The 27,053-nt window shown below is 36.5% G+C and overlaps 2 protein-coding genes across 13 annotated transcripts; both read left to right on the top strand.

Moving 5' to 3' along the window:
- On the top strand, positions 1-20,344 carry LOC105167846 (ARM repeat superfamily protein). Of its 10 annotated transcripts, XR_016066763.1 has the most exons (31): positions 1-251; positions 446-717; positions 970-1,290; positions 1,499-1,659; positions 2,705-2,770; positions 3,040-3,157; positions 3,262-3,371; positions 3,556-3,651; positions 4,962-5,085; positions 5,823-5,890; positions 9,540-9,626; positions 9,731-9,883; positions 9,966-10,061; positions 10,172-10,231; positions 10,332-10,450; positions 10,552-10,639; positions 11,009-11,113; positions 11,202-11,306; positions 11,393-11,445; positions 11,537-11,600; positions 11,725-11,859; positions 12,741-12,853; positions 12,934-13,027; positions 14,363-14,582; positions 15,272-15,402; positions 15,490-15,636; positions 17,036-17,164; positions 18,290-18,388; positions 18,812-18,850; positions 19,709-19,916; positions 20,006-20,344. XR_016066763.1 is itself a non-coding variant. In XM_088883599.1 (30 exons), exons 3-30 carry the CDS (start codon positions 1,050-1,052, stop codon positions 19,844-19,846), a joined length of 3,159 nt encoding a protein of 1,052 aa, XP_088739725.1. In that variant the 5' UTR covers positions 1-263; positions 446-717; positions 970-1,049; the 3' UTR covers positions 19,847-20,344. The 10 variants fall into 10 exon arrangements, 9 of the variants coding, with proteins under 9 accessions (XP_088739725.1, XP_020551534.1, XP_011086043.1 ...); XM_088883599.1 differs by having other exon boundaries at positions 1-263; positions 19,709-20,344; XM_020695875.2 differs by having other exon boundaries at positions 1-263; positions 446-491; positions 19,709-20,344.
- A 785-nt stretch (positions 20,345-21,129) lies between these two features.
- On the top strand, positions 21,130-27,001 carry MYB33 (myb domain protein 33). Of its 3 annotated transcripts, none has more exons than XM_011087770.3 (4): positions 21,130-21,345; positions 22,154-22,614; positions 23,523-24,474; positions 26,222-27,001. In XM_011087770.3, the coding sequence occupies exons 2-4, from the start codon at positions 22,255-22,257 to the stop codon at positions 26,512-26,514; spliced, it is 1,605 nt and encodes a 534-aa protein (XP_011086072.1). In that variant the 5' UTR covers positions 21,130-21,345; positions 22,154-22,254; the 3' UTR covers positions 26,515-27,001. The 3 variants fall into 3 exon arrangements, with proteins under 3 accessions (XP_011086072.1, XP_011086080.1, XP_088739770.1); XM_011087778.3 differs by having other exon boundaries at positions 22,230-22,614; XM_088883644.1 differs by lacking the exon at positions 21,130-21,345 and adding an exon at positions 21,389-22,153 and having other exon boundaries at positions 22,230-22,614.
- Positions 27,002-27,053: the final 52 nt, after the last annotated feature.

Consider the following 27,053-nt stretch of genomic DNA (forward strand, 5'->3'; position numbering starts at 1 on the left):
TTACGGCTCGAGTCCGCGTTTTGACTCTCTGATCTGCACGCATACACTCTCCCTATTTATGCGTCTCTGTCTCTCTCTCTCTCTCTTGCAATTTACAACGACAAAGTCCTTTCTCTGGCCTGGCCTGCCTTATTTTCTCCAAAAGATAAAAAATAAAATTGGGAAAATTGAGTAGAATTTCAAGAATTTATACGGGTCCGATTGCAAATCAATTTCTTTTATTCGCTATCAGTTCAGCCGATAACTTCGAGGTTTTTCTTCAAGTAACTTTCCACTAATTTCGGTTTTTTTTCTTTTTTGTATACTTATGCAATTGGAAAGAATTTATTGGGGGTTTAAATATATATATTTGAGAGTGAATGTGCATATATGAGATGGTTTGTTTTACTTAATAAAACGCCGATTGATTTTTATTGTTGTTCTCTTTTCTTGGTTTTGTTGTCAGGGTTTGATGCTGAACAGCTAATGGTTGATTTTTCTGGAGCTCTTATGTATATGAATAGTTGTATTTCTTTTCTTTTTTCTTTTTTCAGTTTCTGTAGGGTATTTTGGCTGAGGAAGAGAGACCATTTTTTTGTATCTTCATTTACTGTGAAAGCATATGTAATATTTTAAATTTGTATTATTTATGTGGCTTGCCTTTCTTTTTTTTTTTTTTTTCCATCAAAGCATGCAATGACCATTAATTCTTCAAGGGTACATCATTTGACGCAAAGGGTACAGTACTACTGTTACTGTGGTTCGCTCTTGCTATATGAGAGCATTATGCTATGCCTTCTTTTTTTGAATTTAATCTGTGTGAGCATGAGGTTATCACACTTCTTTATCTATTATTGTATTGAACTTTGATACATCTGTTTCTATGTTGGCTTTCACCTGTTCTTGAATCATATCTTTCACTCACCCACCTACCCGCTGGACCGATGTGTATTTCTTTTGACGCATTTCGTTATGTCGGAAATTTTGTAGACTGAGATTGGATTGGATAAGTGCGCCTACTTGATCGTCTGGAATTTGTAGGAGGGCATTCTGTTGTCGCTTAAGTGTTAATGGAGAGCCTAGCCCAGTTGGAAGTATTGTGTGAAAGACTTTATAACTCGCAAGACTCAGCGGAACGAACGCATGCTGAGAACACTCTGAAATGCTTTTCCACGAATATTGATTACATTTCACAGTGTCAGTATATTCTGGACAATGCTTTGACTCCTTACGCTTTGATGCTGGCTAGTTCAAGCTTGTTGAAGCAAGTGACCGAGCATAGTCTCTCCTTGCAGCTACGCCTTGATATCCGTAAATATTATTTAGCTTACAGTTTATGAGCATGTAACTTTACATATTTGTTTTATTATCCGGTTATCTTTATCTGATTCACTTTTGAACTTTAGATTATCACAAGCATAATGGCAGCTTAGCCAAATGTCATCATGGAATTGATTAGTTTTTGTTTGTTATTTTCTTTAATGTGATCTGAATTCATTGGCTTTTACTGTCTATGAAGGAAATTACCTTATAAACTATCTGGCAAACAGAGGCCCTGAGCTGCAGCCCTTTGTGATTGGATCGTTAGTTCAGCTTTTATGTCGGTTAACCAAGTTTGGATGGTTTGATGATGATAGATTTAGAGATGTGGCTAAAGAATCGATTAACTTTCTGAACCAGGTAATTTCTCTTTTTGTCTGGTGAGATTATGTTATGTTGATACAACCCTCTCCACATCACAATCTCTTAAGCTGCTTGCCATCTGTAATTTAGATTGTGCCTGTTCATCTAGTTTGCAGAAGTGAATGCTTGCATGTCCTGCATTTCTATACATCTACAATGGAAGGTATTTGCAAGAATTCATGAAATGTCTTTTTTTGGCTTTATTGAATACTTCAAGTGACACTCAACAAGTTAATTGGAGCAGAGACATTACGTTGTCCGTAAGACTCTAGAAGAAATTAGGTTAAAGGGAGTAATGAGTCTATACTAGAGTCATCTGTTACCCGCTATTTAGAGCTATTTATTAGTGGTTGATGAACTGTGGGAATATTTGGAGATGTTGGATCTGGTTCTAATTTTCTTAAAATCAGGAAAAAATTGAACCATATTTCTTCTCATATTCAACAAGTCTTCTGCCTACAGCTTATAGTCTTCTCACCACTTCTCCCCTAAAGCAGGTATTGCTCAAATGATATGTGTGAAGAAACTAAAGTAGTTGATATCTGGTTTCAGCTTTTCTCAAAATCAGCACCAGGTCCTGCTTGTTTCTTAACACGCCAGCTGATATAGTTCTCATACTGGCTGCGTTACTTAATATTTAATAATACAAAATGCAGAGCATCAACGAGAATAACAGCATGTAACACAAAGCATGAAGCAATTTCTTTTTGCATGCATCCTGTAATTATATCTATCGAGTGCCTTTCGGCGCATCTTCTTGGAACTTAAACTTTTTCCTCCCTTTCTCCACAGCTTTCCTAGTAAATAATTACATATGAATTTTTCCTTTTTACTGCCGTGTTAATGATCTTTTCTTTCCTTTGGTTTTTATACAAATAGTTGTCGGGCAGTTTGCATGTCCTTAGATGAGACATTCATCTTTTTTGGAAAAATATGCAGGTTTTAACTTGAATATGTCTTTAGTTTCATCTGCTGTTTCATAATTAAAATATTTTTTAAATCCTTGCGGACATGATCTCTGAAGAGGTTTTGTATTTTCCAGGCGACATCGGATCACTATGCTATTGGTTTGAAGATATTAAACCAGCTTGTCTGTGAGATGAATCAGGTCGGTCTTTTCTAATTCTTTGTCCATGTGCTTCTTATTGAAGGAGCGGAGGTTCAGAAAGGAACTATTACATAAAAGATATATACAGGTTTAATGTAATGCTTTCTAAATGATATCACAGTTGTCTGGTTACCAATATACACTAAAGTGAACAGATATTGCTTTTCATTTCAGTATTTTAGAGCTTAAAATGTTTTACCTTTTTCTCATGTTGTCAAGTTTCTGCTTGCCTGAATCTTATTTGGATCTTTTTGACCTTTTGCTCTCAGCCAAATCCAGGATTGCCTTCATCACATCATCGGAGGGTGGCCTGTTCCTTCAGGGATCAATGCCTGTTCCAGATTTTCCAAATATCTTTGACTTCATTACATCAACTTAAAAATGATGGTAGGGTGTTGACTATCTTTCTGGTTATGTTGCATTAGTAACTTCATCCTTCAATCATTTATTTTGGGACCATGAGAGTAATACACCAATTTTTTTGCATGCAGCCATCAACCGGTTGCAAGAATTGGCTCTATCACTGTCACTGAAATGCTTGTCTTTTGATTTTGTTGGGACATCAATTGATGAAAGCTCTGAAGAATTTGGGACTGTTCAGGTATAAAATTTCAGGATATTAATGAAAAATCTTCTTAAGTTGATCTTTAAAGCATGACCGTTGCAGATAATGTGTGTGTATATGTCTGCGTGTTTGGCTGTAGTTGTAAATTATGTTATTAGCTTGTTGCCTAATGAATGTATGCTGCAAGGTCAGTACCGCTGAAACAATTTCAATTTTACAGATTCCATCTTCTTGGAAGCCTGTGTTAGAAGACTTTTCAACGCTACAAATATTTTTTGACTATTATGCACTCACAAAGCCCCCTATCTCCAAGGAGGTTAGTTCATTTCGAAATTTCTGTTCTTATCTGCTAATTCACCAACGATTTCCTTGATCACCTTTCTTTTGTGTCATGTATTTGATGTTTAATCGTTTGGTTTTGAACAAGCAGATCAAATCTAGCTATTGAATATCCTCTAAGCATGTTGCTGGACATTTCTATGGTCCTGTTTGCTTTCTTTTCATAAATAAATTATCAACAGTACCTTTATTGATTAACTTTCAAGTGAATTGAAATTGTTGTTTTTCCTTCTATTTTTCCTCCTCATTTTGGTTTAGGCTCTGGCCTTTTCATCGGTGGAGGTTGGATATTATGGGTTTTTAGTAATAATGAGAAACAGAAGAAAGATAGACAATAGCTTGGCTTCTTTCAGATCTATGGACGTGCAGGAGCTAAGTTTTATGAGGTGTATACTAAAACTAAATCATTCATATGAAGTAAGCTGGCTTCAGCCATTCAAGTTGTTGGAACTTTCGTGTCTTATATTTACGTTGTCTTAAATTGTGTCTTGGTTAAACTATTGCACAGTGAATAGGGGTTCTAGTGTTTCACAAGGTGACTCTGAGTAACTTCTTCTGAGGGATAGCAGAGCAGGCTAAAGTTGACATATGCACTCTGAGTTTGACATTACTAAAACTTAGTGCCTTTTGGAACATCGTATTCCAAATAATATCTTTATATTTCACTTTCACATCTGCGCCTTACGGCGTATCTTTTTGCTTCTATTTTGGTTGATTGTGTCTTATGAAATGTTTGAAGACCCTGAAGAGTCATTAATTAGAATATGGAGACTGGACTGGGGTGAACTTGATCTCTTTCGATTGGTCACCGTTTGTGTTATTGCCGACTGGGAGAGAGGTAGGACTTGAAGCATTTGTCAAACCCATCAAATTGCAGATTGAGAAGGATGAGCTCTTGTAACTTAGTAAACAAATTGGAAATTGACCCTGCTCATCTATTTCCTTCTTGAATTTGAGAACTTTAATGTATTTCCTTCTTTTGTTTGACATATATTTGTTGAGTTTCTGCAAGTGAATTGTTCTCCGTTACAATATGGTATTAACTTTCAAATGTTGGGTATTGTTTGTGTTCTCTTCCATCCCATCTTTCTATTAGTGACTGGCGAAATTCATCTTCCATTCTATTCATTGTTATTGAATGCTTGATGTCTTGCGGTGCAATGTTAATTTCCAAATTATATTTGTTTTATGTTATGGATATCCTATTCTAAACTTGAATTATTAATTGGAAGCCCGTACATGCTCTTAAGTGTTATCTTTCTTTTCGCTAAACAATAAATTTTCCAGTCACTGGAGTGCTTGGTACGATTGGCTTCTGTACGGCGCTCTCTCTTCACCAATGATGTCACACGTTCCAAGTTCTTGGACCACCTAATGTCAGGAACCAAAGAAATTTTACGAACAGGGCAAGGTATGTAGATTTGTGTCATACTTTACAGCTTCATTGATATGCAACTTGTCTGTGCTTCCAGATTTCTTATCTTCTATTTCATCTACTTTTCCAGTGTTAAATGCAATAATACCATTATCAGTTTGATAATGTTGCGGTTCCGTAGTTTAGTTGTGCTCTTTGCTTGTAGTCCTGCCAAAGTGGTCTTAGCCTTTATTCTAGTTTTCTAGTCAGAAATGCTACGGTTAGGAATATGTTGTCTTTGTCAGTTAAATATGCCTAACTTATGTTGTACTACCTTCAGCTTGGGGATATGCAGTCCTTGGTCTTCCTTTACCTTTGGTTGGGGTAGGTGTATTCTTTAGATTTCCTATCTCTTGCTTTACAGGCTCATGCGGGTCACTTGTAGTCTATATGCCAAATGTCTTGGCATTCTTCACAGTTTTTTAGAGTATAGTGTGAATTTACATGTGAATTTAATCATCTATTTTTCTGATGATTACTAAAAATATTATTTCCAAGAAGTTGGTATGAATATTTTTTTTTTCTGAAGTATTTCCATTTGAGTTCCATGCTGTTTCTTGGAGGACCTTTATTTATTTGCAAAATTATGTGGTTACTAGTTCCTTGCTGTGACTCTGCCAATTGTTTTACATTGTTCCCTCTGCTGGTTCGTTGAACACCTTTTATTTATTCATGGACTGCCTCACAAATACCAGACTTTTCACATTTGAATAATTTTCTGAACTGGAAATTAGGTCTTGCTGACCATGATAACTACCATGAGTTCTGTCGCCTTCTTGGACGATTCAGAGTTAATTATCAGGTATTCATCTTATATTTGTGATATCTGATCTGGCCGTCGCTTAGCGCAATTGCTATGTTAGGCAATTTGATTCTGGAGATGCACATGTAACTAGTTATTGTATTCTCGAGATCTTTTGGTTTTCTAAAAATTTCACTCTGGTAGTAGTTGAATCTGAGTAGCACAAGTTTTCCAGTTAGACAAAATAAGGTCTCAGTTCTTTGGAGCATTTTGGTAGTTGTAAGAGGTGAAGTACTTTTTATGCAATGGCATACTGAGGAGCCCCTAGCCATAACAAAACTTCCCTCCTTAAGAAGCCGAAACATCTTTGGTCCCACCATTTGCCTCACTCCATCAAATCAGCCATGTGCCCTTTCCCCATTTTTTATGTACTGCTTCACAAATATTGCAGTCTTCTTCATTACTTTCTACAAATACATTATCAGAAGTTTAAAGAATATTTGGATTTTAAGATGTTTTGTATTGTTAAGTATAGCCAAACCACCCTTAGAAGAGAAATAGTAAGAAAGAGGTTGAAGATGAGATGACTTGAATTTACTGAATAGGCACAGAATTGAGCATGGCGAGTAGTACAATCTATGCTCAAATATCCACGGAAATAACTAATGAAATTTTCTCTTAATAATATATATATATTTTTGATTTAACTCAATAATATAATTTTCATGTGAATAAAAAAGCACAATCAGTTAAAAATTAATTAAAAAATCATTTAAAAGAAGAGAGGAAGAATATAAAAAAACTACATGCTTGTGTTTATTTGGTCTAGAAAAATTTAAGCAAAAGAGATGCTGGCCTGACCAGTGGCAGACCTCAGGCACCTTCAGTGGTGAAAATGCTTGTTGGCGGCCCAATGGCGAGTGTCACAGTGTTCCTTTTCAAGTTCTTTCTCTCTTCTATCCTAGGTGGTTTTGAGAGAGTGAGAGATCTTATTTCTTTCTTTTTTCCAATTTATATTGAATCTCCTAAGGTCAAAATAAGAAATTTACTATCCTGGTAGTAAGAAGACGGCCGTGAATTGAATTGGGACTTTGAATAAATTACTTGGGATGAATTGGAGTGGTCTCATGTAAATGAGGTCAGAAATTACAGGCAGTTAGACAATCTTGTGAAAGAAATTAAGAGGCAGAATGTCAATTAATATTCAAAATCAAGACAATATTTATAATCTGTAATCAAAAGGTTGACTACCAATCATGATACTTCCCCTCTGAGAAGCATAATTACCACTACCTCCCCTCAAGTTAACAGCGATTAAAAAATCTGACGGCCTTCTATACTGACATGTTTACCTTTACTATTGTAATTCTTTGTTAAAGAAACTCTGAAAAATTTGACAAAATGAATGGACAATTATACTCCTTGCAAATCCTAGTTTTTAGATAAATTAAAATAATTAAGAAAAAGGGCAGAGATTGAGAAAGACATGGCTTCTTTTCTTTTCAGTTACAGATCATGGCTTCAATTGACCAATTGCTCACAGCATCAAACCATTGTCATAAATCTCAAGAAACCCACTTCCATTTAATTGCTTCAGGAACTTCTCCAGGATGTGACCGCCAATGAGAATGGAAAGCAGTTGGGCAGTTGGTGAGTAAAATGAGGCATGGCGGAGGCCAGTCCGGTTAAGGGGAAGATAGCTGTGGCTGGGTTGGAAATGGGAGACTGAGTAGTGGTGAGCTGAGCTGTTTCTGGTAGCCTTAAAGCTTAGGGAGACACATCCAAACACGGTGGATGCTGAATGTTTGAGAAGGCTCATATTGGAGAGTTTGAACATCTTCACCCATACTGAATTAGGTGGATCAAGAGGGGAGGAAGTGGAGAAGTGATCTAGAAGCAGGAGACGGGAAGAAGAAAGAAAAGGAAAAAGGAAAAAAGAAAAAACTAAAAGGAAGGAAAAAGGAAAAAAGAAAAGAAAATGGAAAATGGATGTGTCGGTCTATAAGTAGGAGAGAGGAAGCAGAAAGGAAAGGAAAAGGAAAAGGGTAAAAGGAAAAATGAAAGGGAAAAAACCAATGGAAACGAGAAAAGGAAGGAGGAAGAAAGGAATGGAAAAGGGAAAGGAAAGAAGCAAAGAAAAAAATAGAAAATAATGTACCTATGTGTCAAATGCCTATATGTGAATATAAAATAAAATTTTATGTTATGACATCTGATTTAAAGCTAAAATTCCAAACATATTTATCTTGTTCATATGGTTATGTTACTAGAATATTAAGAATATCAATTTCATAAAAGAATATTAATGCTTCTGCCCCTTAATTTGGAATTTATTGCACCTCCCCTGACATGAATAATTAACCTTTGTACTCCAGAGGTGCTTTTGTCCAAAAGACCAAGAAATAGGTGAAGGCTGAAATAGGAAATTTATTATTAGCTTGACTTTTTGTGCTGACTATCATCACTATAAGGAGGTTCTAGTAACCATTTGTAAACGTCAAGGGATGTATTGGTAATTATGATTTTCAAACGGGAGTTATCACGAATTTGAACGTACCTCATGGGAGGTATTGGTAAATTATTAAGTTTTCTTATGTATGCGTAACTGAAGAGTCCATATTACTTTCAGGTCAAGTTCGATAGGAGACAGATTGGGTACTTACTATGGGAAGTGGGATGATGGAAGTGATGAAGATAATGGGTTGAAACCAATAACAGTGTTTTAGAGAAAGCAAATCCCAAGAGGTCAGATAGTTGTAAGATTGCATAGGGATGTCCTGCACCATGATTAGAACAGAAATCAGAATAATTTTTTTCCGTACAGCTTAGAATTGTTTGACTTGGCTTTTTTGTTCTCGTCAGCACTTTCTTGGTTGTGCTCTCTGTCATTCTATTTTCTGGTAGTTGGCTGTGGATTATGGTGGCATTAGGGGTTGAACATTCACGCGTCCTTCTGTTCCCTGGATATGTATAATTTTCTTCAAAAGAAGTTAAAGTACCTTAATTGCTCTTAATTGGACTGTGGATGAAGAATCTTCTGTTTCATACGACTATATAGTTGGTTGTGAGTTAGGCAAGGCTGCATATGGATAGAATTTATCACTCCCTTAAGTTTTAATTTATTTAAAAGTAAATGCAAGAACTGAGAATTTACTTAAAAGAAGATGGAGTTTATCCACTACAGTGTCCCTGAGAGGATCAGTGCACTTACTGATGCCTACAATCTTCTCTGTTGACTTTTGTCTGTTATGAGTTCAGTCAAGAAATGTTGCATATGTGTAGGTGGCATATCTTTTTAAAAACAACAGAGAGTTAGATGTCATCCATTTTGTTCCTCAAATCTAGAAGAGGGAGAACAAAAGTGGGGCCAACTTTTTCATAGTCTCGGGGTTTATCAATTTATGTGGTGAATGGAACCTTTTTCTTTTGTCTTTTCCCCAGTTCTCTTTTCTCCTGCTGATTGTATTCTTCCTCCAAGTTTTACTGCCCAATAAGTTTTCGGCTCTCTATGTTTTTCTCCTTTGTATATGTGCATTTCTACATTGTTTCTATGCTCTTCTATACATGGATTGCCTGATAATGCGATTTTTGAGTAGGAAGCAAACTAGTTTCTCTTATGGACAATTGCATAGTTCTTAAATAAGTGTGTTGGTGCATGTGTTTGTTTGAGCTATATATCTGTAAGTAAATGGTTGATGTTCTACTACAGTTGTCTGAACTTGTGACCATGGAAGGCTATGGTGATTGGATACGTTTAGTTGCTGAGTTCACGTCAAAATCTCTGCTCTCCTGGCAGGTAAGTGGTTTGAATAAATTAATCACAAATTTGTCAGTTATATTTGCATGTCTTAAACTTGGATGGTGAGTGGAGAACGTTAAGAGAAGTCTGTGTGTTTGCAGTGGGCCAGCAGCAGTGTGTATTATCTTTTAGGGCTGTGGTCGAGGTTGGTGAGTTCTGTACCATACCTGAAGGGTGATGCCCCAAGTTTGCTTGACGAATATGTGCCTAAAATCACTGAGGGTTTTATAACCTCAAGATTGGATTCTGCTCAGGTCTGGTTCTTAAAAGCAATTGGTTCAAGACCAAGAAAGGCCCAGTACTATTAACTTTTCTTGTGTCTCCTTGTCATTATAGGCTGGCCTACCAGATGATATTTCAGAGCATCCACTTGACAATGTCGACCTTCTTCAAGACCAGCTGGATTGTTTTCCATATCTTTGCAGATTTCAGGTTAAATATGTATTTCATTGGCTTATTTCTTTATGTTCCTGTCATGATTACTTTAATTTTCTAATCAAGGTTATTTCTTTTAATTTAACCTGTATAAGTTCTTGTTTCAGTATGAAAACAGTAGCTTGTTCATTATCAATGTTATGGAGCCTATCTTACAAATTTACATGGTACGCTGAAATTTTATTCAAGACAGACTTTCTTTCTTGCTGCTGAACTTGTCATGTGGCATTTTGGACAAAATCATTTTTAAATTTTGTCCTTAAATAGGAAAGGGCACAGCTTCAGACTGGTGATAAGAGTGAACTTTCTATAGTTGAAGCCAAGCTTGCTTGGATTGTGCATATAATTGCTGCTATTTTAAAAATAAAGCAATCTGTTGGCTGCAGGTAAGTGATGCGATATTTTCTAGTCTAAATTTAATACACTTTCCAGCAGTTTGATTTCTTTGGAATGATTGTTAACTTGGTATGCTGTGTCTGATTCACAGTGCTGAATCTCAAGAAGTAATTGATGCTGAACTTTCTGCTCGCGTCTTACGACTAGTAAATGTTGCTGATAGTGGATTACACAGTCAGGTAACCTGGCAGAACCATTAGGCTTGTCACCTGCAATCTTATTGCTTTAAACTTTGTGGTTAAACCAAGGGTTGAAGAAATAAATAGTGAGACTCTGTGGTTGCTGATGAAGATTTGGGGTGAGAATGAATTTTGTCGTGAATGATCCCGGCAAGGGGGGTGACGAAGGAAATTGTTAAGAGTTCTGGATATGTTGAGATCAATCTCATAATTGATAAATGAACATTGCGGACTAATATTTAACGGGAAGTAGGAATACAGAGGAAATTATTTGAACAAAGAACTGATAGATTGATTACTAGTGAACTATAAACTCATGTCATTGTTGGGATGCTACTGAAGCATTTTTTGTACCTTCACACTTGACAGAGATGTGGTGAACTAAGCAAGCAAAGACTTGATCGAGCAATTCTCACATTCTTCCAGAATTTTAGGAAGTCTTATGTGGGTGACCAGGCTATGCATTCATCAAAGGTAACATAAGTGGCCTTCCTTTTGCTTATGAGGATTATTGTCTTAACCCCCCCTATAATAACTTGGGAGATTATCTGTTTTGTTGCAGCAGTTGTATGCCAGGTTATCTGACCTTATTGGACTTAATGATCATCTGCTGCTGTTGGACTTTATTGTTCAGAAAATTGCTAGAAATCTCAAATGTTATACAGAGGTAATGTTTGCTATGTGGGTTCTTCTATCTTCTGTTGATCTTGTTTCTGTATCTTTTTCCCGTCTCTCAATTTTTTCTAATTGCAGAGTGAGGAGGTCATCGACCAAACCTTGAGTCTGTTTTTGGAGCTGGCATCTGGGTTTGTTTGCTTGCTTGCTTGTTGTTTTTTGAAAAATCTGATTGACTTATAGCTTCAGAGTCATTTAGCTAGCCATTTTATTTTCTTGCAGTTATATGACCGGAAAGCTACTTCTCAAGTTGGACACTGTGAAGTTCGTAATTGCCCATCACACTGTAAGACATTCTTGAGTGGTGTTCCTGTCGGTTAATTGATTTATACAGTTACATAGATTTTTAGCCATGCAGCCTATTATTTATAGTCTTACTTTCGATAACCCTTCTGGATTCTTGAATTCAGAGGGAGCATTTTCCATTCCTTGAAGAGTATAGATGCTCGCGGAGCAGAACGACATTCTACTATACTATCGGTTGGTTAATATTCCTGGAGGACAGTGCAGCCCTCTTTAAGTCTTCAATGGATCCTCTGCTGCAAGTATTGTGCTTTTCCTCTGCCCTCTCCCTTTTTTCTCTCTTGCTTACTCCACGTGCAGACACACACACACGCCATTTGGTGTTCATAGTGGCTCCCATTCACATGCACATAGATGGACACCCACATATATTTCCATTTATTTAGCTCACGTGTACGTGTCTATATATTTGTTTGCTTTTACTCTACTCTGATTAGACATTGGGTCTTTATTTGCTTATTTATGCTAAACTTAAATATCATGGTAGTTGGAAGATGACAAGGTAAATGGAAGTTTGATTGGAATGGCAAAACATGGTATTCTGGGAACTTTCTTTGCAAAATGTTGCAGAAAATCTACAGGAGTTGGGTGATCTACATATCCATAGAGAAAGATGTCTGAGGATGCTGTCACTATAAAATCTTAATGCTATTTGAGGTTTTTATTTTTTCATTATGTTCATGCTGCTATTTAGTGGTCTGAGATGGCCTCAAACTGGAACTCACCATGAATAATTGATAGCAGTACTCTTGGTGGATGATTCTTTTGTGAACAACTTGGCTGAAGGATTATTTCTGAAAAAAATTTCAAGTATTTGCAACTGAGAATCAATGGTAGCGTTACTTGCTTAAACCTCCTGGCGTATGCCAATTTCGATTGGAAGTGAAACAGGAAAAAGGAACATGCGGGTGGGAAGTATTAATTAATCTTACTTATCATTGACACAGTCCTGTTTCTAACCTCTCTGATATGTATCCCTGCACGCAATAAGTCTAAAAGAAAAGAAAAGAAAAGGAGGTTACGGAGTTTTTTTCACATTTACTTCAGATCTTAATTGGTGTTTTAAATTTCCGTGGTTTCCATTTTTGATGGATTTAACAAGATATTCATGGGTATCATATAGGTTTTCATCACATTGGAATCAACACCGGAGACCATGTTTCGAACTGATTCTGTCAAATATGCTTTAATTGGGTTGATGAGAGATCTAAGGGGGATAGCAATGGCTACAAATAGGTTAGTCAAGATGACTATGATTGACATGTTGACGGGCTTTACCACAGCTTGCATAAACTCTTCTCTTCATTGTGTTTCAGTCGCAGAACTTATGGTCTTCTCTTTGACTGGATTTATCCTGCTCACATGCCAATTCTTCTAAGGGGAATCTCACATTGGGCAGATACTCCAGAGGTTAGTTGTCATACTCGATGCTTTATAAATGTATGTCTCACACTTTCAAAAATTTTCTTTTGGGGAAAAATTTTGAAGTGGTGGAGATCTCTCATTTAGATGATTAGATCAGGTAATTAGTCATTTAGATACCTACATGTCTTGGTACATCATCAACGAACGCTAAAAGGTGGAAATGCTATATCAAGAAGCCTGTCAACTAGTTGAAAATGCTGAGAATAATAAAAGAAAAGAGAAAGCTGACATGCAATGCCAGATTCTTTTCAATTAGTTGAGTTATGTTTCAGGTTAAGAAAGTTATGCAGGGTGGTTGGGGTGGGTTCTCCATTACATTGTTGGTGGTTGACTCTAGGATATGCTTTGAGAAGATCTATTTTGGTAACCTTACCCAATATTGACGAAGCTGCAAGACTGGGACCACCGTCTAATAAAGTGGTGGAGGGCGTCGATGTTGAATGTTTCGTGTACAATATTGCTGTGAATGCATGACAATTGGCTCTTTGTTTTCTGGGCCAATTGCTATGAATTCTGACTGTAAGAGTATTGAAACTCTTTGATGAGCCTGAGAAGCTAAATTCTTGCTAAATTAATTTCACTTTGTGTTTGAGCTGGTAAAACATGTGATTGTCAGTGTTTAAACTACTGATACAGAGACAGCTTAAAAAAGGTGCTATTGCAGCTAGGGTTCACGGTGTCAGGAAAGCTTGTCTTTCCAGGGAAAATAATACAGGTCTGCGAAAGGGAAGAATAACATAGTGGTTGTTATGGTCTAGACAATGGTGTCCCTCTGCTTCTATGATTACCCAGGAAGTCTCTTTGAAAACGTATTGAATGGCCATTGTGTAGAAGCTTAAGCTCTAAGGAGAGAAATTAAATAATTAATACTTTTAAAATGTCCCATCACGTGCAGACGGTATCCTTTTTGTGAAGTCTAGCATGCAAAACGTCTTCTTTTCATGCATAAGGGGCATGCTATTTGACTCAGGACCTCTTGGTTGTCCAATGAAACCTTTATCTAAAAGCTTGAATTGGATCAGAGAAAGGCGTTAAATACTCAATCCGATAGAGAACTTTTTCTATAACAGTCTTAACATAATTTGGTGACAATTACTTCTTTTATAATTCTTTCTTCATTTTTTGTTCATTTTGAACACTGGGTATTGAGAAGCACTAATTACCCAACATTAGTTGAATGGAGCACAACTCTGGCTAATCTTTATTTTCTATATTTTATGTACCAGTTGTATAATAGAAGGTTATTCTCTGGTGCCTTTATTCAATAGTCTATCTGTTTTGGCTATGCATATATCATGGCCTTGCAACTGAATATTGTAGGTGACAACTCCATTGCTGAAATTCATGGCCGAGTTTGTGTTAAACAAAGCTCAACGATTGACTTTTGATACTTCATCTCCAAATGGCATACTTCTTTTCAGAGAAGTTAGCAAACTGCTTGTCGCATATGGCTCAAGGATTTTATCGCTTTCTAATGCTACTGATATCTATGGCTTCAAATACAAGGGAATATGGATTTCCTTAACTATTCTTTCAAGGGGTAAAGTTTCATGTCCTAATGCTTTGAAATATCCATTTGGCAGTTTTCTCTGTATTTATGGTTTTCATAACAAAGTGCTTTTTGGCATCTTCAGAGTTGATCTGTATCTCTTACAAGTTATTTTATTGTTCGTTGTGGCAAACTCATTATGTCGCTACACTTGTAATGATATTGTTTCATAATGTGCAGTCTTCCTACAAGTGCAGTAGGTATTGAGATTTAGATATCAACGATCAAGTATATTCATGCGTGTCATCCTCTTTTATTTTATCTTCAGCTGTATATTAAATTGTTGAATATTATTCATAGTTGAGTTAAAGTAATCTTGGAAAAGCTAACTTGTTGTATTAATCAGGCGCTTATTCTTTCATTTTTACCAAGAACTGGGTGAATATGTCCTGCAATGATGCATGTGATGCTTAGGGATCTTTTAGAATCCTAGTTTGTATTCCTCCCCAGTAGTTTTCTTGAAAGTGATAAATATGTTGTTTCGCAACATGTAATATTCTCAGCTGGATCACATCCTGGGGCAGCTAATACTTATCGCCATTCCCTGTTGACACACTACCCACTGATGGAACCCATACCATAATCCCATGAATAGCTTGGATAATATAGTCTCTAGCATACAGATTACTTCTTGTTTATCTGATGGTTGTTCTGATTTTTAATTATCTCCCAAAATACAGCACTTGCTGGAAACTATGTCAATTTTGGTGTATTTGAACTCTATGGTGATAGAGCACTTGCTGATGCACTTGATATTGCACTTAAAATGACACTGTCAATTCCACTGGCTGACATTTTGGCTTACAGGAAGGTTTGTTCGTATTCACATACTTGTACTGGAAGTATTTTTAGTGTTTGATTGCAGTTCATATTCTCACGGATTTCCTATTCTTTACAGTTAACAAGGGCATACTTCGCATTTTTGGAGGTTCTGTTCAACAGCCATCTTGTTTTTGTATTGAGTCTTGATACACACACCTTCATGCATATTGTTGGTTCACTTGAGTCAGGTCTCAAAGGTCTCGATGCTGGTATATCCTCACAGGTCAGTATGTTGGACTAATCCTGATTGTAGTTTGAATCATTACTGTTTCGTATATCACATACTTAACCTCAGTTTTCTGCAAGTTCACTAGGCATGAACTGTCAATGCTATTTTCTTCTGCTGCTGTAGCCCAATGACTCAGTTTATTTCGTTGTGTGTGTGCATGTTGTATGTTTGCTAGGTATATGCTGTTGTTCTGTTTTCTTCTGCTGCTCTAGTCCTGCAAAGGTGTATATGTGGTCTGTGCACATGCACTTGTTACTTGTATGTGGTATCTGCAACTTGAATGGTCGACTCGATAAAATCAGCTCCGGACCTGTTGCTACGTTTGCACCATGACACTTTGGAACTGCATGTCATAAGTTCACTTGTCCTGTTTTGTAGGGAAAGGAGATCTGATGTGGTTCCGAGTAGATATTCATGTATCTTCCACCCCCATTCACTAATATTCTTAATGGATGTAAACTATGGTGACGAGAATAGGTTGAGTGCATAACTGAACAAATAATAAAAACCAATATATTTAATGGATATAATAAATTAGGGTGACAAATAGCTTAGTGCGTAATAAAACATACTTTATTTACACTTCTGCGAACATGTAGAATCTTTTCATATATTAAAATCTTTTTTTGGGTAGGCCGGTGGGCAGTGGTTACAGCACTACAACACCAACATCCTTCTAATCTTCCTCTCTCTCTCTCTCTCCCCCTTACCCATCTACAGACTGGGATGATGTCACTTTGTATATCTTACACTAATTCCTCCCCACACCGAACCATGTCGTGGGCCTTCTCTTGTACAGTCATTATTGATTGCAAAAATGCACATGATATGCATTGACTTTCCATTATTAGGCATCCTTGGTTTTGGATAATGTTTATGTGATCTCTTTTGTTTTCAATAAGAAGGTATGTTGGGGGGTGGAGATTGTTGGTGGTGAGCTGTGGTAAGGGCTGTTGGTGTCACTACACTGGGTGAGGGCTAGTTGTGGGAAGGATTTTCTGGTAAGGATAATGGTAAGGAAAAAGGCAAAAGGTGCAACTTTCTGGACAAAATCTCAATACGATTTCTGATAGCATCTTAGTGGCTGGTGGGTAATGATTTCATGGCAATTAATTGAGTTTGCTCTTCGAGATTCCACTGCAATCAGGTGATCTAAGGATACCTGAAACAGCTGGAAAATTGGTTTAAATTGATTAATTGGTTCTTGCTTCAAGCACACTAGGTTGGCGGTTGTAATTAGGTAATCCACTCAAAGCCATTAACATTGTAGCTGACTCAAAATCACTTGTAATATGGGTGTTTGGGTGACTTGTGGACTTGCTTATTTTGACATTTTGAAATTGGCATAATGAATGAGTGTTCTATTTTTAATTTTTCATTTTCCGTATGGCAGTGTGCATCTGCAATTGATAATTTGGCTGCTTTCTACTTCAACAACATAACCATGGGGGAGGCACCCACGTCAGTTCCCGCAGCTAATCTTGCCAGGCACATTGCAGAGTGCCCAGCTGTGCTCCCTGAAGTAAACGTTTGATGCTTTATTTAGTTTGAGCTTTTTGTTTTATGTGGTTGACTGGTTGCTCACATATTCAGAGCCATGTCGAACCCTGGCAACAAAATGCTTAAGAAAAATATTCTCATAGTTTCTTCTGCTTTTTGGGTTGATTTATCCTAAAGTTTTGGTGCTGCTAGATACTGTGCCAAATGAACTTTTTCTCATGACATGGTGTGACATTGTTTAAGAAGGCCTTGTTCATTGAACTACTTGATGATCCAGTAATATATTGTACCTTTATTCCTTGTTATGTTATGATACTTGGTTCCCTGTTTGTTCTCTGTGTTTAACTCTAATTTAAGCAGAGATTTTTTTCCTAATATTAGGAAATTTTTGAGAACCGTCATCCAAAATAACTCCATAAAGTGTCCAACAATATTAGGAAATATTTGTCATAGGTTGTTTGCATGCACTAGGAGCTGGTTGATGATTTCGTAATTGATTGTACCTTTATCAGTCATTATGTTATAATATTTGATTCCCTGGTGGTATATGTTTAGCTCTAGCATTAAGTAAGTAGATTGTTGTTCCTAATATTAGGAAATATTTGAGAATGGTAAGTTGAAATAACTCCATAAAGTGCCCATTGTATTTCAGTTTCTGCATTCAGTATATTAGTGCATGACAGCCATTTACAGGGGTATTTGTGAACGTCTGATCTGTATGCATTTTGTTGGGGGGAAAATGTGGAAAATGAACTTATTTATGATGGCTGCTGGTGTCTTTCGAGTTATCTTTGGAGTAGATATTAGTGCATGCATGCTGTGCTTCCACCACATAGCTGCTGAAACGCCTTGTCTGGGATAACTTAATATGCTTTATGGTTCAACTAATACACGGCAGGAACTACATGGAAATATGCTCATTAAGCACACTGGATGTTATTCCTTACATTTTGGTGTCATTATGAAGCATAAGATTGCAACAATTTTAAGCTCAATGACAATGATTTTTTATGGTATATGAAAGCTTTTGATGAACATTTCAAAGAGTCATGTCATTGCTTTTGAACTAGTCTTTTGCTACTTACCTTAAAATTTTGTTTGTGCTTTTGTTATCTTACTGTAATGTTGATGCTTTATATTTCTTCAGATACTCAAAACCCTGTTTGAGATTGTTTTATTTGAGGACTGCAGCAACCAGTGGAGTCTTAGTAGGCCAATGTTGAGTTTGATACTTATAAATGAGCAGGTGATTATTTCTGGCCTTTTCACCTGTTTTTTTGGGTCTACGGGGAAGGTTGAATTCTATCGAGTTTGCCCTGTTAATCCTAATTTTTTGTTCGAAAATTGAGACAGCATTTTACCAATTTATATGACTGATGCTTTGTGGGATTCACTTGTTCTCTGGTCTTTCTCCACTCTCTTGTGGTTTTGAATTTTTCTTTTGATATTGTGTTAGACACAATTTAAAAAAATAATCAGAAATTAGCGCCAGTGGCAGGTCTTATCAAATATTGATGTCAATTTTGTTTATTAATGTGGAATTCCTGCATGGTCACATTCAAAACTTCACCATACTGTTGTCTTTGAATATCAAGGACTTTCCTTGTATATTCTTCCTGTATTAGCAATATGCGGCAATTCCTCTGACAGATTATCCACATGCATGCAGATGTTTACCGACTTGAAAGCTCATATTTTGGCTTCCCAGGTAAACATATAAGCTATTTTGCAGCACATTACTGAGTTCTTAAATTTTTTGCTTAGGTTTCTGAGATAGTTTGTCGTTATTTATGGTATCTTAGATCTAAATTGGTGGCTTTTGGAAGTTATTAATTTCAAGTCAATTTTCTCACTGACATGAACCGGAAGATGATACAATTTGGTTTACGAACTAATTAGGCAACTTCACTGATTCTATCTTATGTTTCATATACCGCTGGAGTCTGGACATGAAAAATGGTCGTGAGGTAAAGTGGGTCAAAACTTGGAACAAGGATGTAAAAAGATGGGAAAGACAGTAAAACAACCCATCTCATAGGCCTGGGAGTATGGCAGATGGGGTAATGGCATCAGAGATCAGAATAACAGATATTCTTATGCATTAGGAGATGTGTGCATGTGTATTAGTGGTCATTTCTAAGTGCATGACACTTGACAGGCCCATATCTTATATTTTTCTGCTTCTCAGAAGCTTTTTATGCATCCAAGAAAAAACTGAAAAATGAGCTTGGATCTCCATTTCACCTATAGATAGCCTTGAGCTGATTAACATTTCATGTCGAACAATGGGAGATCTCAAATCTTTCATCTTCACCCAAGAATTGATGTATATTTGTCAGAAACAGACGGCTTACTAAAGTTTTAAAAAAGCCATACATCAAGTAGGCTTCTGGTTACAAGCAACATTCCTCCTGTTTTTAGCTCATAGCATGACGAACAAAGTTCTCAGACTCTGCTTGCAACATCAAATATGCATGTCAAAATAATTGTAAGAATTAGTAAATTGATAATATATATTATTAAACTGATATCCCAGCATGTTGATCGCATTTTCTTCATCTTGCAGCCTGTTGATCAACATCAGCGCCTTATTTCTTGTTTTGACAAATTGATGTCTGATATCACCCGGGGCTTGGATTCAAAGAACAGGGACAAGTTTACCCAGAATCTAACCATTTTCAGGCACGACTTCCGTGTCAAGTAGCACCTCTCTCCACAGCCACCTTCTGCACAGCGATCTAGCGCCTACTTAGCAGTTAAAGATGCCAATGTGGGTGCGTGAACCTTACATATCGATTTTGTTGGTTTCATCCATGAAAGAAAGAGGAATTGTTGCATGAGTTGATTCTGGTTTGCAATGTAGGTTCCTTTTTCATATGGGGTCGGTATTTATCTGTAACATATATGGAAGGCATCTTGACAGGATTCGAGGCTTCAGGCCTGTTAGGTTTTGCTGCTGGTGTAATTTTGTGCATGTATAGAGAGAGGGGTTTACATTTCTCAGCTCCCTAGTGTTATAAGAAGAGTTAGCATGGAAGGTAATATGTTCACATGCATCTGATTCTTTAATTTGTGGATAACAGGGAGTAGAAGTATAGGATAGAGATATTGTACAAAAATGTCACCCTTTGAGGACAAAGCTTCTTACAGTTCTCCCATGTTACATATGATTAGATGTTGCAGTTTGGACAGTGTTTGGTTATGTATGCTTGGATTTCTACTTTGCTACGCTTCAGTGGTAAAAAACGTAGATATATTCTATGGTTATTTACACACAGGCCCCTCTGTGAAAAAAACTGAATTATCATCTTTTACTTGTGCTTTATACTTTAGCTACATCTCTAAAAATGTAAAATGATTACTCTGCCTTTGTTTTAAAATTTTGATGAAATAGTAATTATTGTGTGCATGACTCACAAGTTACGAACACACTCACTTAATTTGGTGAATGAGGCCACATATATATATATATATTACCTTGAATGATAAGAAAGTCATAATTGATTGGATGTTGTGTAGGAGCAAGCAATGAATCAACCAACCAACTTTGGCAAAAAATGTAATTGTCTTTTACCTACTCAACATTTCTATATCACCATTAATTTTCGTTTTTTTTTAGATATAGCTCTCCATATGAAAATATACTTATTTTGAGCTTTCAATAATATTCAATGGTTCTCATTTTTTAATCAAAATCCAACGGCCACCAAAATAGATTACTATATATAAATAGTAAAAGTAGCATAACGTCCATTTAGTTAAATAAATTATCGCTATTAGCAATATATAACGAAAGTAGACTGTGTACAGAATTTATTTTAACGTGAGGGGGCATTTTTGGCTATTTGCATATCACAAGGGATGTTTTTGCACTTTTGGTAAAATATAGGGGGTTTTATGTATTTAACCCATAGTTTTGGGTCCACCCCGCCCCAAAATGGATTGAGAGCCCTACTCTGTTACGAGTTACGACATTTAGTATAAATAGGTATTTTGTACTTTTATTATTCTCTCTCTCTCTCACATACACATATACCATGTGTACGCGTAAATACGTATACATATAGTTACATGTACACCTCCATCACCATGTATCGGTCATTTCTCTCCTACAGTCTCTGATTTTTGCTTCCCGGAGCTCTTCGATTTCCTTTTCCCCTTTCTTCTTCTGAGTTCTTTCAGTTTCAGGTTTTCCTCATTTAGGTAAGAATTTCATTTTAGTCTACGTATTTCCAGTCGAAAGCAACCAAAAAGATCAAATGAAAGCTAATTAATGGACTGAAATTGTAATATTTGGGAGTTTGCTGTTATTCAGTCGGCCTGTCGGAACCTAGAGTATTTATTGGCATGCATTTACGCTTCCATGAATGAAGTGTTTAGTGTAGTACCTCGGAATTTGGTATATTTTTTTCGACTGGGAGTATTAATTTATTACGTATTGAAACAATTGTTTAAGTTGGATTAGATTATGGGTTCTTTTGGTTAACTGCACTTAATAAGTTTCTTGCCCATAGTTATGTTTATGCCAATGATTGTAGCGGTTTAAGTTGCTACCTTCCGTTCTTTCTTTTCTTTTCTATTTAATTCGTGCGTGTAAATTTCTTCTGTTTCTTCGTCCATCATCACTTGGTCTGGTGAAATTAAGCTCCAAAAAGTTTTGATAGGGAAGATCGTTTGTTGTAATTATTTTATTATTGTACAGAAGTGGTTCGTTATTTGTGTATGTCTTATTCACAAAAATTATAACGGCTATGACAATGTATTTATACAAAGACTTTTGACGAATTGCTGGATCTTTTTAGCTTGAATGATTTTCTTTCTCCTTTGTTGTTTGCTCGGTTTCTGAGTTTCCAGGTGATGAGAATAAACTAGAGAGCTATTTGTCCATGTATTATATTTGAATCGTTTTTTGTCGATCGGTCTATGATAGGTTTTTTACCCCATGCTTCAGTACCTTAATGAAAAACAATGAATTCTTCTGCATGGAATATTTATTTGCTCCAATTTACAGGTATTTCAGGACTTAGTGTATGGTTTAATGCATTTGAGCTATTGGCTTTGTGGAGTAAAATCTCTCTTTCTCTCAGCACGCTCAGAGCACTGATTGAAAAGATGGGCCGCTGCATTAGTAATGAGAGTGAAGGTGGGCTGCTGTCTACTGATTCACCTTTGAGCAATGATGGTGATAACTTTGGTGACAGTTCAAATAGGGGCAGTATTTTGAAGAAAGGCCCGTGGACAACAGCAGAGGATGCAATTTTGATCGACTATGTGAAAAAGCATGGTGAAGGCAACTGGAACGCCGTGCAGAAGCATACGGGACTTTCACGCTGTGGAAAAAGTTGCCGGTTGCGGTGGGCCAACCACTTGAGGCCCGACTTGAAGAAAGGAGCATTTACATCAGAAGAAGAGCGACTAATAATCGAACTCCATGCTAACATGGGAAATAAGTGGGCGCGGATGGCTGCACATGTAAGCTTCAATACTCAATTTCAATTTCTTATAAGCTTAGAGCTCAATGTTTCTTTGCAATTTTAAAGAACTAAATGTATTTTGGTTTAGAATTGTTACCCATACTATAAAACAGTTTTACAGTATTTGACTAAAGCTCTCAGAATGCTTTTTGAGGTTTGGCTTGGAGGTCGACCTTTAACAGGTTACATTTGTGATTCTGTTGTGCAATTTCTGGTGTGCTAGATTGCTTGTGGAAACTGCACTTGATTTTATTGGAAGAGCCCAAGATACACATGTAAGCTGTTATATGTTGTAGTTATTTTTGAACAGGGTAAAAAATATTTGAACTTTCTCCCGATGACTTATCTTGAGGCCTCAGTAGCTGTATGTGTCAGTCAACTGACGGAGGAAAAGGGAAGAAGACTCCAAGAAAAATCATTAATGATAAGTTTGTACACTGGGGTGTGGTGAAGAAAAGAAAACATGAAAGGAGAAGCATCAAAAAGTAGGCACAGTATTGTCATTTGAAGCGAAAATTTTCCATAGTGCTTTCGGGAGCGAACTCAAGGACAAAACTTATTATAATGCAAATATTTTAAGAGGAGGAAAAAAATAAAAGAAAATGAGATGAAACCAACTTCAGTTTCATACTTATTATGGTAATCGATGTTGTCAATCATAATTTATGCAGTATCTTCAAGTTTAATAATGTCCATCATCTGAAGCTGATTCTGAGCAGTCTAGGGGTTACAGTGGAAAACTCTGGTGGATTAGCAGCCTAAAAATGTATTTGTAATTTAGCAACTGCATTTGCAGCCTTATGGTCATTGCATGTTGAGAAATGAGGTTCAATTTAAGATTGTAAAAGATTTGTACTTGTCAATTATCTTGATACTTCACCAGACTATGGATCTTGTCCATTTCAGTTGCCCGGACGAACAGACAACGAGATCAAGAACTATTGGAATACCCGAATAAAAAGACGTCAACGGGCGGGCTTACCACTTTATCCACCTGAATTATGTCTAGAAGGACCGCTGGAGAACCAACAAAGTCTTAATTCATGTGCAATGTATGGTGGAGATACAAGATCCTGTGATATCTTGCAAAGCAATGGTTACAAGACCCCTGATATCATGTTTGATAGTTTAACATATGCACCAAAGCTTCCAGATATTTCTGATAGTGGTTCTCTAATAAATTGTTTTGGTTGTCCTCAGTATTATAGTTTTGTTCCCCAATCCATAGGATTGCAGAAATGCCCTCAAGATCCAGATGAACCTATGTCAGACTATGGAGGGGGGACTGCTGCTGAGACACCCTCATTTGACAGGGCTCATAGTGACAATTTTGAGAATAGAATGTCTCAATCATTTGGTTTTTGTATCCCATATGATCCTGACCACACTGAGTTGCCTCTTGGCATAAATCAGGATAGTCATTTTACGCCAAATGGCTTTTCCTCTGCTTCTAAGCCCATTGCTGGTGCTGAGAAGTCGGAGCTCCCTTCACTCCAATATCAAGTAAACGGTTTCGATGTCTGGAACCCTGCACATGAATCGTTGGAATTCATCCAATCCTCCATAGGTTGGACACCCCCATCAGGTTGTCCTTCTCCCAGTAGCTGTGGCCTCTTAGAAGCTTTACTTTATGAAGCTAATGCTCTGAGCCAGTCGTGGAATCAATTTTCTGATAAGGCTACTTCATCTACCATCAGTGCCAGTGATATTACAGATAGTTCTGTCTTGAAAACATCCTCCCAAGAGCTTAAAGGTTATCTGGACCCGTTATCATCATTGGGTAACTCAGTGGGATCTATTTTCAATGAATGCTCTCCTGCCCACGCCGTTGTAAGTTCATTGGAAGAGAAATTGCCTGGTAAGAATCCAAACATATGTGATATGCTATCAAATGATCCATCATTGTGGTTGAGATAAACTCAAACAAAAGAAGCCTAAGTTTTAAAAGACACTTAATATATGTTTCATATTCTTATTTTTTCTTGGTACTACGAGAGAAATCCTCTGTGGCCTATCATTCTCTTTTACTTCATTTGCTTTCATTATCTTATTGGTGTGTGTGAGCGGGAGAGGGGGGATATCACAATTGGGTGGGACCAATGCTTAACCAGTTAAAAGTTCAGAAGGTGGACATAGAGTAAAGATTTGAGAGAGAAAGAAACTAGAAGGGTAGCCGTGTATAAATATTATTACATTTAACCATGCTTACTGGTCATCAGCAGTTAGGGAAATGAGATCAGGTCTGTCGTTTTATGGAAAAAATGCAAGAATTTTCTTAATCTTTCTGATATTCTGTTAAATCCACTGTTTGCACATTATATATTATTTCATTTCTGGTTGATTAGAAAATTGGTTTTAGAGTATTGTAGTCTATGGACTTCTAGATTGGTACATGAATTTGAAAATTTTGTTCCTTTCTGGATGGTATGCCTGAAATACTGCTTGCTATGTTTCAGTTTGGTTTCATCCATCACTTGCATGGTTCTCAAAGTGCTGAAAAACAATTTTCCTTCTATTACTTTGGATATTAATTAGATAATATGTTGAAATTTGAAGTTCGCTATGTCTGAATATGAATCCTTTGAGTTGTGTTTCCAGACATCCTGAACCATCACATCCTTCTCTTAGTTTATCCCCTCACTTTGCACCTGTACCACCAAGTGATGTTTCAATGCTTTTGCTGTTATGATATTTAGAAATCAGCAAGCCTAAGTGAGAAAACTAACCTTGTGTCTCTTAATTTAGCCACAATTTTTAGAGTATTACAACCACCTTCCCTGATATTTGTCATAATTATGAATATCCTCTCGTTGTTTGAAAAATTACAAACATCCCCTTTATGTTTGAAGAAATTATGTAATTCTTGGATGGAAGTATAAAATTGTCAACGTTTGCCTAATTGTATTTTTTTATTTTTTATTTTTAAAAATAAAAACTTACAAAAAAATCAAACAAGGTGGATGAAATTTTTTTAAAAATTATAAAAAAAATTATTCACTTAGTCCAAAAAAATTAGAAAATTTTAACAATTATAATTTTTAATTCACAAGGGTATTTTATTCACATACCATAACAATGGATGAAAACCTAACGGATTGGGTTAATTGTTAGACGGCGGTTAAAATTAGGGGGTGTATTAGTAATTTTTCAAACAACAATGAGGTATTCATAATTATGCGAAAACTCAGGGGAGCTCGTTATATTTGGCACGCTTTGTAAGTGTACATATTTTCTAACTATACAAAATAAATATTGAATCAATTATGTTTGGATAGTAAGATTTTTTTCTTTTACTTTATAAATTTATTTTAGTTCATGGTAACTTGCAAATAGTTATTATTTAAAAAGATTATGATTATAAAGTAAGCAAAAGGAAAATGCAAATTGAAATGGTATAATTTAAAAAAATAAAAAAAAAATACATGAACTATGAAGTAGTGGAACACATGTCTATGAATGACAATGTCGGTTAATTGACAATCCAACTTCAGGGAAAGATACCAAAGGCGTTTATAGAGTATAGATTTATTAACTAGTTACTGCTTGTATGATCTGAGCAAGACATTAGATATTATTAATTCTTTTTTTCTGGTTTCCCTCTGCAGTGCGCATTCTGAAATCAGAACCGGTTGATCAAAGTTGGGTCCTGGATAGAGAAAGGAATGGTATTTTGAATGATTTTGACTGCATTAGACCTGCTGCTACGCTTGGATCATGCTGGCTTGAGCAGAGTGCTTCCTTTGCAAAGCAACAAGCCTCTGCAACTGATTATATCCTCGGTGATGATTTGGGCAGTGAGTTGAACATGTCTTCTGGAACTTCTGTTTCTAGCTTGGGTCTTAGTTCTTGCACCTGGAATACGATGCCAGCTGCCTGCCAAATGTCCGATCATCCCTGAAAAATTGCCTATTCTTGGGGTTCTTTGTTTGTTCTCGTTTTTCCATGGAGATATTTTGACAAAATAGGTCTTCGCAGTATACAGATACAATGGTGATGCTGGTCTAGTGTTGTGGGTGGATTTCAAAATGTTCTCTAAGAACTTGTCTGCATAATTTTGGCATCATGAAGCTTCATGAGGTGGTTTAGTCGACAAAGTTCTTGTGCTTTGTTATGATATTTGTCCTATGCCTCTCCATCTCCATGGACATGATTTGATTGACTTCAAGGTTCGTAATTTTTGAAGAATGTATACTTCAATGAATTTCCGGTAGCGTATAAGCTCATTGATCGAGTGATTGTTTGCCATGTTGCTTGTTCCCTGTTTTGGGAAACAATCATTGTTAGTGGAAACACACAACTCTTTGGCTTAACAGAAGAAAGTGTCTTTCGGCAGTCTGAGTTGTCATTCTTTTATTAAAATTAGTGGATTCATCTCTTGAACGGTATCTCCAGATGTTAATTATCCTCTCTCCTAATTTGAGATTAGATGGCTAATGC

The sequence above is a fragment of the Sesamum indicum genome, linkage group LG1 (assembly GCF_026168435.1).
Source record: "Sesamum indicum cultivar Baizhima isolate 11 linkage group LG1, ASM2616843v1, whole genome shotgun sequence".
Taxonomy (NCBI): Eukaryota; Viridiplantae; Streptophyta; class Magnoliopsida; order Lamiales; family Pedaliaceae; genus Sesamum; species Sesamum indicum.

Coding starts and splice junctions, on each gene's coding strand:
- MYB33 (XM_088883644.1), top strand. CDS start 22,101: ATGAAAAACAATGAATTCTTCTGCATGGAATATTTATTTGCTCCAATT. Junction 22,154..22,229: donor TTATTTGCTCCAATTTACAG/GTATTTCAGGAC, acceptor TCTTTCTCTCAG/CACGCTCAGAGCACTGATTG. Junction 22,615..23,522: donor GGGCGCGGATGGCTGCACAT/GTAAGCTTCAAT, acceptor TGTCCATTTCAG/TTGCCCGGACGAACAGACAA.
- LOC105167846 (XM_088883599.1), top strand. CDS start 1,050: ATGGAGAGCCTAGCCCAGTTGGAAGTATTGTGTGAAAGACTTTATAAC. Junction 3,158..3,261: donor ACATCAACTTAAAAATGATG/GTAGGGTGTTGA, acceptor TTTTGCATGCAG/CCATCAACCGGTTGCAAGAA. Junction 9,627..9,730: donor AATCTCTGCTCTCCTGGCAG/GTAAGTGGTTTG, acceptor GTGTGTTTGCAG/TGGGCCAGCAGCAGTGTGTA.